At 41.4% G+C, this 15030-nt stretch overlaps 1 protein-coding gene across 8 annotated transcripts in view; it reads right to left on the bottom strand.

Moving 5' to 3' along the window:
- PHLDB2 (pleckstrin homology like domain family B member 2) overlaps window positions 1–15030 on the bottom strand; it is an 82386-nt gene that overhangs the window by 48002 nt on the left and 19354 nt on the right. For 6 of the 8 annotated variants that reach the window (XM_017807958.1, XM_017807957.1, XM_017807962.1 and 3 more), the window contains exons 2-3: window positions 10510–10619; window positions 5865–7213 (exon numbers count right to left, since the gene is read on the bottom strand). In XM_017807958.1, the coding sequence (XP_017663447.1) occupies window positions 5865–7213; window positions 10510–10558 (1398 nt within the window). In that variant the 5' untranslated portion in view covers window positions 10559–10619. The remainder of the gene's footprint in view (window positions 1–5864; window positions 7214–10509; window positions 10620–15030) is intronic. The other 2 variants (XM_017807963.1, XM_017807964.1) reach the window with 2 other exon arrangements.

The following is a 15030-nucleotide window of genomic DNA, read 5'->3' as shown; positions in this document are numbered from 1 at the left end:
CTGTATCTAGACATCAAGGCAAGACTTAGTTAATCAGCTGTGGCGAGCAGGAAGCTTTTTAGATAAGTGCCATTAGCAACTGAATAACTTCACATTTCATTAAAAATACATGTGCAGTCTATCCCTTGTGGCAAACACTAACATGAATTACAGCTAGTCCATGCAGCCAGGTTTCCTTTGCCTGAAGAAGTGACTGTTGCTCTATTCAGCTACCAAAGAACAGCACTTTTCTACTGTTGCTGATGCAGACAACCAACTACCTTCTCAGCAAAAGCTTGGAGCAGTGGCTAGTCAAAAAGGATGGTGGGGAAAGAGGTAGAGAGACTGAGGAAGAGAACAGCAGAAATTCCCCAAACTTTCTTTCTTACAAATACATTCAGTGCCCCAGAGAGAAGAGGCAGGAGAAGCTTTCTCTTTTCTTCCTGCATTTCTCAGGAGCTTATTTCAAAGCTAAACTTTACCTGGGACTTATAACAGTTCGCCAACTGTTCTTCCCCTTCCCTCCAGTTTGCACCAGTTTCTCACTCCAGCCTCATTTATTTTCTCATTTTCAGTCCTTGTTTCGCTATAGTTACTGTTTTGGCTTTGAGGTTACCACCAACAGCACAGAATTCAGAAGAAGCGCCTGTATTTCGTGTCTGTCTCTCACAGGCAGCCTTTGACAGCAGAGGCACCCGCACAGCGAGCTTGTGGAAAGACCAGCCCAGATCACAGCAAAGGACTGAGTGTGCCTCGTCCTTACCTTCCCAGTACAGGCACAGCAGAATCAGACTGGTAAAAGCAGAAGAGATCTGTGGCACAGGGCAGAGACAGCCTCCAGGGAGGAGCTGAGCAGATGACTTCCTGCAGAATTAGCTCCTATATCTGCAGCCATGTATTTGGCTCCTGAGGGAATGCCATCAGCTTCCAAAATAACAGCGTTGTTCAGCACAGAACTTTTGTCCCTACAGTACCTATGCAGATATTCCTGTTCAAATCAGACTGAAGGCAAGAGCCTGAAGACTAGAGCTGCACTGCAGTATTTAGGTTCTGTAAATGAGAATGGGTCTCCTGAAATTGATTTCTTCCTGGCCCATACTGTTAGGTTGCATAAAACACAGCTGCAAAAATTAAGCATACGTAATCCACACTTTGGCTTATTAAAGATCCCACAGAAATGTTTTACAACAGAATTGAAACTGAATGTTCCTGAAAAGTTACGGAGTCATCAATATTAGTTATATTCTGCAGGGGGGTTTTATCCTATTATACAACACTTTTTCAATTACAAAACTAAACTGATGTTAAGTAGCTATTCTGTAACACTATAGAGACTGTCAAATACCAGTGGTGTGAAAAATTACCTTGAAGGTAGCCTTTGTCTACTTGGCTGGGCTTCCTGTAAGAGCTAATCACTTACAGTTTTACATACAGCTTGGGTACTTTATGCTTAAAGACACAGTACTGATATAAATTTATAAAACATATATATGGTGTTTTCCACAAGCTGCATAGGAGATTTACATAAGCTCTATTAAGCATGATTTGAAAGCAGTACCATGTTGAAAACAGAAATATTTTCATTTCATTTTCCCTTCACAATGAGCACATCTTACTAAACTGTAATCCACCAATGCAAACCAGGCACAGGGATATTCTGTATTATTCCCTACTTCTAAATTAACTCATGAAATTCGATGCTCTTCTGACTGTGAAAAAGTGGACTATGGAATAAGCTCCGTGAATTTCATTACTGCTTGTTCAGGCATCGATAAACTGAAATCTCTCCCAGTACAACTCCTGCTTCCAGTAAAACCTCATTAACAAGTGTATGTTTACAGATCCATACAGACAGCTGGCGTAGGAAGTCCTTGCACAGTTAATGCACATGTAATTTTTAAGTACCTACCACCATCTAGAGGAAATACGTTGTACTGCCTAAAAAGCAGCGGCAGAAAATTCAGCTTCAGTGCTATTCAAATGAGCGGCTATCAAAGAAAACAGATGGCCTTTAATTTCTACCCAGCTATGTTGCCTGTGCTGTTCCACCTCTGACCTCCCCATGGGCCGAAGAGAAAGACTGCCTTTTAGTTCCAGCAGCAACCACAATTGGGCTTTCATCTCAGACAGGAAAAAAAGAGTGAGATTTCCTCTCTAAATTAAAAAAAAAAATAAAAAAAATCAATAGCTAATTGAATCGCATTGAATATTATTAGATCAGAGTGATAATTTTTTCCCTTGTTTATAAGGCTCCTGGGCTATCATCAGCAATAGCTCCTCTCACTTCTACTTGTATACAGCTTGTATAAACATCCCTACACCAAGATGCAATGTCCAGTCAGCTGAGCTGGAGAGGAAGCAGAAGCAGATCATGACCCACCAGCCTGATGCCTGTGTCAGCTCCAAGAGCAACCTCATGCTGTCCCACCTGCTCCCATAGCCCATCAGCCCCCAGCAGTAATGCCAGAGGGATGGCAGCCACGAGAATTCCAGTTCCTCCCACTCTTCAAGTCACAGAGGAACAGGCTGGCAAAACAGAAATGGCATCAGTCTTCAGCTAGCTTGAGGGAACCCAGCCTAGAAAGCAAATCTAGAGAAGGTGATAGGGAAAAACACCAAATCCTACCCAAGTACATACATGTCTTTTATGTTTGGTGCACAGAAACAAAATACAACTCAGATTTTAAAATAATGTTTTTTTAAAAAAAATCTTGCATATTTTCACTATTTGTACCTTTTTTCTAAAATTTATTCTCTGTTTATTTATTTGGGCAATGTCAGCAGATAGTTTGGTTTCATATGCAGGCTGTAGCAGCAGCTCAAAACACAAACTTCCAGAGGAGCCTCCGTCACTCAAAAAGCAAACTAAGCACAAGTAAAACTCACAGAATAATTTATATGGAAAAGAAAAAGAAAACAAGGTAAAGTAAACAGCAGAACTCAAGGGTAGATACTAGGTCAGATTACAATAAGTGCATAGATTTTACTACCCAAAAAAATCCAAAAGTAAATAGCAGCTATCAAACACAACGCTCCCAAACCACCCTGTGCAAGCACCATAGCTACAGAGGCAGTGCTGGTGCAAACAGAGATATTCTCCACTTCATATCTGAGCCATAGAGCAGTCTAGTCCTCTAAAAAGGTTTATGTTTCTGATGGAGTTGCCCGAATAGTCTTACATGGTTTTTCTGCCTTCCTTGCTTCAAAAACCCAGTATGGAAGAGTCTGACACTTGTGCACAGAGGGACTACATTTCCCCTGCCATTTACCTACCAGCTACTCAACCTGAACTTTTAGACAGCACTGAAGGCTCAGAGCACACAGTTTTGATATCCACAAGTGCTTGTTTAGTTGGGGTTTTTTATTCACACCTTCCCCCACCGCTCAAATAAGAGAGACCTGAACAGATATGGATCTCTGACCTTTGTCTAACCTTTGTCCATGTACAGGCAAGGGCAAACAAAACCCTTCTTCGGAAGCTCAGGCTGAATATATCAAGTCCCTGTTTGGACAGATCCCTGACTGTCCTTTGGGCAGGGATTCACACAGAAGGACAAAAATAAAACCAAAACAGGAAAACAGGACAGGCCCTAATGTACAAAGTCCTAATGTGTGGATTTCTTTTTAATATATATTTTTACTTCTCAGAGATCTAAAAACCTGTTCATGTTGTTTTTCAGACTCTCAAACCATTGGAAAAGGGCATTCTCTAGATATTCCCCTCTTCTACCAGATAGCTCTAACAAGGGGAAAAAAAGGTATTGAGGAGGATCTTGAGTATAAGATGAACTCAAGCAGAAGGAGTCTCCTTCATGTTCAAATTATATGCAACACACAAAACATCATTTTTTTTTCCATGCTTAGAAACACAGTATGAAAATTCTCTTTTTAAAGAATCAGGACTTGAAGGAAGTACTGTTCAGCAAGAGAAGAAATATTGGGGGGGTGGGAGAGGATGTAGCCATTACATCCAAATATAAAATCAGAATAGTTTTATCATTACCAAGTAGTGAAACAACCCTGTATCTTTCATCCCTCACCACAAATAAAAAAAAAAAAAAAAAAAAAAAAGGCAAGCTGTTCTCTTTGAAATACAAATACGTTGCTTTTATGACTGATTATCTCAGGTTTTACAGCATGACTGTCTGGAAAACCTTCTGATAAGAAGCAAAGAAGAAATCACCACGTGGTATACACAAAATACCAGGACTAGAGAGAAGGAAGGAGATTTCTGAAAGGAACAGGACAAAGGCAGCAAGAAGAGAGAGAAACAACCCACCACCATTTCTGCTGATGCTTCCCACAACCTTTCCTAAGCCATCCAGCCGTTTCCACTCACAGCTGGTCCTTCTCTCCCTGGGGAGCCCAGTCCCTGCTCCTGAGAAGCCGCAGCTTCAAGGGGAACCAGCAGAGGTTCTGGGGGGCAAAGCAGGGCAGGGGTGCACACACCCTGACACTCATGGAGCGTGAAACGGGCAATGCCTGCCACCCTCTCACACCCATGCCTCAACTCCACAGTCCTGGCTTTGAGCAGGCAAAGATGAACATTTTCACATCTTGCAAACAACAGTGTGTACCTCATAAACTACAGTGCTGAGTGGGTTAGGGATGAAAAGGAAGGCTCCTGCCTGTTTAACAGGTTCCTCACCAACTTGCATCAAGGACATCAGTGAGACAGGGCAGGGGAGATATCTGAATGGGTTCCAATTCTTTAGCTGAACCTGCTCACTCGTGCGATTCGAGATGGGAACAGTGGCCCTGCACAGGCACTGGGTCATTGCTAGTGGCCCTTTACAGGCAGCCCCTGCTCCCACATTCCCACTACCCCTGTATTCTGCCTCCTCATGGCTTTTCACCCCCAGTCCACCCAGGAAGTGAATTCTCCTGCAGCCTTAGTGTCTGCATGCAAACTAGACAGGTTTAAGAATATCCTACCATCATTTTGCTCAAATTCATCATTTGAATTAAAGTACAAAAACGTAAAGTTAATGTCTCCAATCTAAGACTCAGGAATACCAGCTGGCCCATCTACTGACCTCTGTTTCTATGTGGATGATAAAATCAGAAAATATCAATGCATGATAACAGGGTCAGGGACTCCTGGAGCAACTTAGAAAACCTTTTTGAAGAACTACTAAGTTTTCCTCCAGAGACAGTTTCAATAAGAAGCTGTTTCAAAGATCTTTGTTTGCTCTGAAGACCTTTCTACTTTTCCTACTCAAAAGTTGTTTCTGTAATACATAAATTACATTTTACTACCAAGTTTAACCCAAACTGAAGCAGCATGCACTGCTTTACATTGACTAGAGGCAAAGAAAGAAACCCTGTCCCCCTCTGCTACTTGCCATTTTTGGAGGGAGAGAAGCAAGGAGGCCTGTATTTTAATGAAAATACTCAGGAGGAAAAGCAAAAACTAAGCAGAAGAAGCTCTGCTGATGGATGTTGAGCCCACACCAATGTATACCTAACTCCATAGCACACATGGCTCAGCAGCTTAGAGCAGAATCCCTTTTATTTCCCCACTTACCACAAAATAGTGCCATCATCTAAAACTAAAAGTCCTGGATCCCTGCAGTGTAATTTATGGGTTTTATGTACATAGACATTTTAACAGAGCCCGCAGGATAACTGAATGCAATTTACATGGGTTCCAACATTTTTTCAGGATGGCTGAACAGTACTATCCAAGCTGTTACTGCAGCAAGCTATTTAAGCGTTAGCTTCGTGTAGCGCAAAAATAAATGACGTGTCTGAAGCAGCCAACATTTGAATTTCAGAACAGAGCAGCCTATGCTTTGCTGTCTAGCCATCAGAAAGGTACCCGGGATGGACATTTTGCAAGTGCTAAATGTCATGAAAAACTAAGAGGAAAAAAAAAAAATTACCAGGCGTTCCATCTCCTGCTCCCGAAGTCGCTCTTCCCTCTGCCTCCTGTGGTAATCCATGAGATCTTCTCTTCCTGAAATTGAGCTAATGCTGTTCTTCCGCTCTCGCATGGACGTTTGCAGAGAATTTGGCATCTGTCTGTAACTTTCCAGATCTGGGTCATCAAGTTCCATGGAACTGGTGGAAAGGTTTCTTCGGACAGAGAACGACCTGTCAAAATCCACTGGGGAGAAAGAACTACTCGGACTCGTTCCTGAGAGCCCAAGTCTATCAAAATCATCAGGCAAATATGGGGAAGAAGGTGCTAAAAGCATTTTTTTAGCAATTCGAGGGCTTGCAGGAACACTAAGAGTTGAACTGACATAGGGATTACTCCCAGAGATAGAGTTTGCATGTGGTGAAACCCCTGAGCTGCAAGAAGAAAAATTCAGGTAATTATCAGCATCTAAAGCATTCTGAGGTAGATCTTTTTCTCCAAGTTTTTTCCTTTTACTATTACCCAGAGAGCTTCTGGGGGGCAAACTTAATGGCACCAGCTGGTTTTCTGTTGATTTATAAAGTCTGGGTAGGGAACGACTGTATGCTCCCATATGACTTAGAGATCCACCAGAGTATTTCCTAGGCCGTGAACCCAGAGTTTCCATCATCACATCCTTGTACTTAACTGGCTTCATGTGAAGGGCCAGGCTGTTTTCAACATTCATCCTCCTACCTTGCTTTGGGCTAGAAGGCATGCTGGCTGCCCCCGAATTGCTCGCAGGTGAAAGCACCAGCTCGTTCCCCAAGCTTCCATTCCACATAGTCAGAAGAGAGCCTGAGATCTTCTTTGTCTCCAGCATCCCTGGGAAGTAGATGTTGTCATAAGATTTATTTTTCTGACTGTACTTTGAGTAGTGAAACTTATCCATGTGTCCAAGGGATTTTTCATTTTCTCTGCTGGCATGAGTATCAAAGTCTGTCCTTCCTAAATTGTACCCGCTGAGGGATGGTGATGCACCTGATATGGAACCCAAATGCTTTACAGAGATGCTTTTATCTGGAAGATATGGGCTTTCACAGGGGAACTGCTTGCCTCCTTGAATTTTGTTAATAGAGTGTGTATTTTTAACACTGGAGGAAGGATTAGGTTTAACTGGCATAGGTTGTGAAAGGGTTAAATAAGAGCCAGCATAGTCCCCGTTGGTTTTAAATTTGAGAGTTGATGAATATTTCTTCGTATTGAGGTTTTCCATAATATCCTGGAGACCATTTTCAAGGGAATTTGCCACAGAACCCTTTCCCAAACTAGCATTTTGTAATTCCATCTGTTTTTGTGCGTGGTTATACTCTGCCATAATCTTACTGGAATCTGTAAAGAAGACAAAAGAAGAAAAAAGAAGTTTTTAGCAAGGAAGTACCCTCTTGCATGTGCATGCCTTCACATTAACTTAAAAAGAACACTTCTTGGAGTAATTACTGTGCTTGTACTAAAAGGTGGGGATGCACAATTCTCCCATCTCTGTTTTTGCAAAAGATGAGAGACTGAAAAAGGTAGAGGGACATCACCAAATTCATACCACAAATCAGCAACACAATTGCAAAGATGCTATACTCTTCCTGTGCTGTTCTAACCATTGCAGGAGTCTGTTTGTTAGCCTTTATAATTCTGAGCCTCTTAAGATGTCCATGACGTAAGGAAGCATTACTGTCCTGATGTATTACAGCTGTGGAACTGAGGCTCAGGGAGAAGATGCAAAGCAGACAGCAGAGTAAAGAACCAAAGTCAGGTTTCTCAGGGCCAAGGACATAAGATCCTGCTCTGGATCACCTCTTCTTTTAACCTGTGCAGCTAGTGCATCCAAGCCCAACATACTAATGAGCTCAATTCAAAGCTCAGTAGGAGTTTGTCACCCTTTTGCTTACCCTGTGGATTATCCTGCAAAGCTTAATGGGAAAAGTAAAAAATCAAGGCATGTTTTTCAAGGTGTTTCAGCTCATTGCTCTTAAAATACAAAGCTGTAACTACATCTGCAAAGAGCACTTTGGTTAAAATATAACCTTAAGGAAGTACAATGCTAGGTTCCATGACTTCATTCAAAACAACAAAACCACATGACTGTTAAAAACACTGATGGGGGTTAAGGTTACAGGTCCTAATGTTTCATGTTCAGAACTACAATTTATATTCTGGAAGAGGGAATAGGCTAAAAAAGCCTTTACTGTGGTGAATGTTATTGTTCAATGATGTGTCAAGCTCCAGCCTACAGTTCTGAGCTCCACTTTGCCAAAAGCACAGAAAGGAATTCAGCTCCTGACAGTGCCAGTCACTGCAGGAGATAAACAGGACCCCCAGCAGGCCTACATTCAGACCTCAGCTGATGTAGATATGACATTATTTAACATTTACAGCAGCTCCTGGGATGTGCTAGGCTGTGCTTCAAACTAATAAAGGACTTGAGTGTTAGTTCCTTCAGTGCCAGTGAGTGTTGATTCTGAAAATAAGGGTCAGCTCTGGGATTTACTCTTGGCTCAATCACGTTTCACCTGTGACTTCAGCCACCTCATGAGAAACCTAATTTCAGCTTGTCACTCGGCAGGAAAACCTAATGTGCAAAGTGCCCTTAAAATCCTTGGAGGCAATATTTTAGTCCTCTTCCAAGTACCACTTCAGGCAATTATAAGAACCTAGAAACAAAACATGGGATTCCTGCCCCCCACCTGAGTTCATATGATCTGGTCTCACTGAGGATCATTAGGTTCAGATATCTAGTGGAAGGTGGCAATGCATTCTTCATGGGAGTCCTTGTTTCTGGGCCCCTCCTTGCTAATAAGGCAAAACCCCATGGAATTCATTGCTGTCCAAGGCATCAACAAATCTCTGTTGCACAGGCTTCCTCTGTGCAAACCACAGTTAGTCCTAAGTACGTAACACCACATTCTCCTAAATTCTTAGGGAAAAAAACCCATAAGTTTAAAAACAAAGGTAACCATCACTAAGAATAGAATTGAATAGGCAGAAGATAAAAGGAGTCATCATTAGAGAACATACACACAAACCCCAAAATTAAATCAAACACCTTCTTGACCATAGTGGACCTGGCTAAGAAGCTGTTAATTACAAGCTCTGGTAGTGGCCAAAAACATTAACTTGCACCTTCAAAACCAAACCTCAAGTTTACTACTACACAGAATTTAATATTTTTATACTGTGATTATGTGATTTATACTACATTTATAATTTTAACACATTTGTAATGATAATCCAGCTATCTAAGTTGCCTTTGAACCAGTGAGTTCACAGAGTCCTCCTCACACTTTGAGCAGTGAAACTGCAGTTTCTTATATTAAGACATTTTACTTGACATGTTTTAGCTACTTTCATAAATTTTGACAACAGCAATAATTAAGTTCAAATGAACAAAAGGAGGAACATGACCCACATTCAAAAGAACTCTTGTCAGGACAAGACAACATCACCTGGAAAATCAAGCATTCATCATATTAGTGGTGTTTTAAGGAAGAAGAATACGATGTAGAAGTTATTTAAGAGCACGGATACAAAGCACAATGTATATGCCTTCTATACTTAGCCTTCCATTGTGGAACCCAATCTAAGTTCCATCTTCATCTTTCTTTCTCCTCCTCTCTTCCAAATCTCTCTTAAATTTGAAATCTAATCTCATATCAAAATTTTACTGTCCAAAACTTGACTTGAACACAGCTGAAGTTCAACTATTTTTGCATAAATTCCACTGGCTTCTCTATAAATAGCTTAGCAGACACATTAATAGGACATTAAAAATTGTTCATTACTCTCTTGCTACACCAGTAGGGCACATTTAATCCTACAAAGACGGGATGCTTTTGCCAAAAAACAAGTTAGTTCACAGAAACTTGCATGCCTGTTCACCACAGCAGAGAAGGGTTCATTGTACTTGAAATCCAAACAAGTACAGTAAGAAAAGGTGACGATACCTTCATGTAGCCACTCAATTTCAGCTTTTCTCTACTACACCTTACACCAGTTCCTCTGCATTTTTGGTTCCAGCACCACAGTGGTTAAATCCCAACCGGATGACAGCACATGTTTAGATGAAAAGTAGCTGCTTCCCGCAAACCAGATCTTGTTTGTTTTGTTTATTTTTAGGACAATGTTTGGGTAGAGACTTTATGAATATGCCAGGATGCGTTACACATCCTGGCTGATGCTGTCTTCACATGCAGCTATAGAGACTGAGGCCAGGAGCACTGGGACATGACTTGCCCTGAACCCATCCTGCATCCAGGTCAGCCCCAGCTTTGACACACAGCACAAGGGTCCTCTGTTTAGCAAAGTATTTGCTGCCTGGAGCTACAGAAGGAAATTCTTCCAGTTTTTTATATTCTCTTTTTTCCCCTCCTCATTCCTTTTCTTCCTCTCCCGAGCTGTTTAGCTGGGGGTCACTGATATATACTCCAGCCAGGCATTAAACTGATGGGGGAGGGTTGGCTGTCTGCAGCGTATCCAGCTGTGGCCTTGTTCTGCCTGGCAAATGGAGTTAGGCATGGAATAAGAACAGAGTGCTGATTTTATCCATGTGTCAGGAGAATTAGAGGACCAAAATCAATCACAAATGCTGAAAGATCTCAGTACATTTACAAACAAGTTTCATTTTAATTGATTACCTGATCCAACATTCTGAAAGGAGGAGAGGTTACTTCTGTTCGGCATCATATTCGTCTTCTACAGGATGGTTAAAACAACACTAATTAGAGTGAACCAGATAAATTTTGACCTGCAAATAAATAACAAAAGAAAACAAACAAATAAATATTGTGTTAAGAAGTGCATTCTGAGAACATTTTTGAAGTATATATTATAGACAACAACTGGCTTTTCTTAAAGGGAAATTTCCCAAGACATCTCCAAAAAAAAAAAAAAAGAGTTAAAAGGATATTTGGAAGGGACACTGTGCTTAATGTGGAGACTGTGGAAAAAAAATCAAAACAAACACCTGTCTGAAAAGTACATATAATTTGATGTGATAATCAGCTATTATCTATGATCCTCACTCTCTACAGGCAGTTACTAGTCACAGCTCCCGAGTTTTGTCTGTGATCCTGTTGCTTCCTTAAGAAATCATTAACACGGTTGGACTTTGATTCTGAAGACTTTATTTTTGAAAGCCCACAGCACAGTTTCAGCCCATGCAACACCAGCATCCTGCAATCACGAGCAAATCTATGCAAAACCAGGTGTGTGATCCAAAACACAGAAAACGTTTTGGCATGCAATGATTTCTGAGTTTCCAAAGAAGCTAGACTAGGAATGCAAAGAGATTCTTTAAAATTTGTTAAAAAAAAATACAAAAAAATTGATATGGCTACAAGAGAGACTTAGCTTAAAAGAAATGCCAAAATTAAATTCCAGCCACTAAAGACTAAAATTAAATTTAAATCCAAATAGAAGATCTCTAGTGAGTTGATCTATTTACAAGATTTATTTTTTTACACACACATCTGTTTTTAAATGGTTGGCAAAAAAAAAATTTAAATTGCATCAAGTGACAAACTTAATGGCGACCATCTGTAGGTCCTCTGGGCTTTAACTCTGGACAAGCAAATAGAAACGCATCAGTAAAACAAGTGAAGAATGGAGACAGATGTCTGGGGTTGTCTAGAGACAAGCCACCTATTTAATTAACCACAGTCATCACAGCCCCGAGGTTCCAAGGTTTCTGGTGCACAGACTTTCTGTGCCATGCTTTTTCATATTAGTCTCCTGGGAGGACAGCCCTGGGAGAAGGGAGCTGACTGCTGATCCTTGCAGAGGGAGGCTCCTTTATTGTGACCTCTGGCTTTTACCTCATCTGCTCCTCACAAGCTGCTCTCCCAAATGGAAGCCAATCCCTGTCCTTTTGCTCTGTTCCCCCAGGAATCCCTCTGTGCTGGTCTCACTTTGCAGTGCTTTTTCTTTCTCTGCAGAGGTCACTTCTTAGTCCTAAGGGGAGTTTCCACCCCACCAGGCACCTCCTCCCCCTCACAGTGAGAAGTGGCCTTCCTCCAAGATCACACAATTGACCATTCCCCAAAAACAGCACTGCTTTTCAAGGAGCCAGGATGAGGAGGGAGATCCCTGGAGCACCACACTTCATGAGGGGACTCACCCACCACGTCCACCCTCTCCAGCATCACAGGACTGAAATTCTCCAAAGCAGATGGGGGGAAAAGAACCTGGACAGCAGAGAGCTTTTCCACCCAAGTTTCACGCTCAACGGGTTATTTTATTGACATGAAACATTTACCATCCTTTTTACCTCACTGGGTCTTCCACCCCACAGACAGACTCCCTCCCTAATTCCTCCAAGTTTGCGTCAGCTCCTCCAAACTCAAAACCTGCCTAGCATCCCAGGAGCCTAACTTTGCTGGAGCAGGTCTGGGGGACTGCCCACAGATCCCTAGCAGGGCTGTGGCAACAGGCAGCTGAGCCCAGCAAGAGGTAACAGTGTCTATGCATGTCCACTTGTCTCTGCATTTCGTCTGCCTTCCAAATGTGAAGCACTAGGACACAAATCCAGTTAATACTGCCAATACATTGCCATCTTGGCATATTGCTTGTGTAATCTTTATTAAAAATACTGCACTTCAAGCCCAGAGCTCCCCAGAAAACAACCAAAACTTTAACTTTTTGAGAACATGTTCAAGTTGACACAGAAAACTAGTGACTCTCAATATTTCACACTGTTCTGCAAAAAAATTGTCACTGTATCACTGAACAGGAAAAAACAAAATATGGGCAACTTGGAATTAAAAGACAGAAAAAAGGGTCAGTTTAAAAGAAAAGAAGATATAATTGCACTTCCTGTGTCTCTAACATTGCTGCTTTATGGTTAAGATCACCAAAAAAACCATAGAATCACCATCCTTTTTATCTCGTGAGATGACGACTACCACTTAATCAATGTGACAAACATTAAGGAGAGCACGGCTAGAAGAGAAGGGTTTCTACGCAATTGAAAATTCAATCTTCAATTCAGTTTGGTGAACACCTGGGTTTGCTAATAACTAAAAGGAAAAATGTCTTTTTTAAGGTTAAATATTTATATGGTTTCAGTTCGAGTTTGAGAACTCATTACACATCTCTTTTCTTAGAGGATGAGAGATCAGAGAAGTCATCACCTCGTAATAATTGGATTTGGGGGAGGAGAACTTTCTAAAAACTCTCCACTGTGAGCAAAAAAAAGAAACAATTAATGAATTAATGAGCTAAGATAACAAACAGCTCAAAATCCACAGTATATCTGCTCTCCTGAAATCATATGCTTTCAGATGAGGTTATACAGAGCCTCCAACAAGGCCTCCAGCAAGGCTGACTCTCGTTCCGCACTCTGCCTTGTCTGGAACGAATCAAAATGATTTCATCTGGGATTTATAAAGTCATCTGAAGTGAATGTATACAGCACTACCAATCATGTTTCATCTCTACAGAGCCCAGGCCAAATTAAGTTTTGTTCCACTAACGACCAGAAGAAACAGTGATTCACAACTCAAACAGGCAGCAAGTCTAACAAAGGATTCCAATTTTAAGACATTATAACACCAGGTGGCTCTACAGTAAAAACTCCTTTCCCTTGTGCAGTGGTTTAACACCAGCTGGCAACTCAGCCCCACCAGTGGCTCGCTCTCTTCCCCCTCAAGATGGGGGAGAGAATCAGAAGAGTAACAGAGGGAAAATTCGTGGATTGAGTTAAAGACAGTTTAATGGGTAAAACAAAAGTGACACACAAGGCAAAGCAAAACAAGGAATTAAATCCTCAGGAAAGTAGGGTTCCATCACCCGTAAGAGTGACTTGGGAAGACAAAAACCATCACTCTGAATGTTGCACCACCTTTTTTGCTCTTTCCCCAGCTTTATATGCTGAGCATGATGCCATATGATGTGGGATATCCCTCGGGTAAGCCGCTCACAGTTGCATCCCCTCCAAACTTCTTGTAACCCCCAGCCTTCTCACTGGCGTGGCATAAGAAGTTGAAAAGTCCTTGACTTAAAAGAAACACTACTTAGGAAAAACTAAAAACATCGGGGTGTTATCAGCATTATTCTCATTCTAAATCCAAAACACAATGCTGTAACAGCTACTAGGAAGAAATACCAGCCAAAATCAGGGCACTTTGGCTTAAGAGCCTAAAGCTGCAGCTCAACTAAGCTACAGGAACAGGTGTACACAGCAGTTAGTCCATAGATTTAGGGCGATGTTTCTCAGTGCATAAGTGTCTCACCTCTTCCTTTACTTCTGCCTGGACTGATTCCCACCTCCCTTTAGCAGAGACTGCTATAGCACCCACTTGATTCTTACTTTACCAAGGGAATGGATTGCAGTGCCTCAAGCATCGCTAAAGCGCTCCTCTGACTGAAAATAGTCAGTTTTAAACAAAGCTCTCAAACTTGACCATCTCTCCTTTAAGGTTTTTCTGTTCTTCACTGTTTTTTTCATTTTCAGTTTCTCTCAAAACATTACCGGTAGCTCCCTGCAGCTCCTGTTACCTCTAACTATCTCTGACACTCCTCCTCAGAAACTCCTACAGCAGTGTATTGCCACTCTTGGAAACAGACTAAACTCCAAATAGTGGAGAGTGAGGACAAAAGCCCATCACTGGCACCATCTTCTCATCATTGCAGTTTCATTTGTTCTGCAATGAGATTTTCAAATTATTAGAGTCTGTTCCAATTATTCCAATAAAACACACACTGTTTTGGAAATAAGAAAGGCTCCTGAATTTTCACACCTTGAACAAAATTTGGTGAATGAGTGCTGATAGCTTCATTATCCAGAGATTTTGTTTTTCCACAGTATAGCACACCTACGTGCATAAATAGACTGTTCCATTACCAAATTGATTTACCTTTTTCCTGCATAATTTGAGGACAATGTACTTGCTCCTGATTAAATCAAGCCTGTTCCCTCCCTCCCTCGACTTACTTCGCTTATTTACAAACAAAAGTCTTGATAGGCTCAATCTGATGGCAAAGTAAAACTCACTGGGATCTACTGTTTACCTCCAAAACACTTCGGTGTAAATTCATCTTTCCCCAACCCCTTGAAGCCCACTGTCAAACTAAAACAATATATTCACAGAAAGGCACCTGCATAATTTGGTGGAGATTCTGTACCCATGAACTATTGAATGGACACATCCTTAAGAGAG

Source organism: Lepidothrix coronata, unplaced genomic scaffold (assembly GCF_001604755.1).
Source record: "Lepidothrix coronata isolate B3197 unplaced genomic scaffold, Lepidothrix_coronata-1.0 Scaffold21, whole genome shotgun sequence".
Taxonomy (NCBI): domain Eukaryota; kingdom Metazoa; phylum Chordata; class Aves; order Passeriformes; family Pipridae; genus Lepidothrix; species Lepidothrix coronata.
The sequence above is the reverse complement of the archived record's forward strand: the minus strand, read 5'-3'. Positions and strand labels throughout refer to the sequence as shown.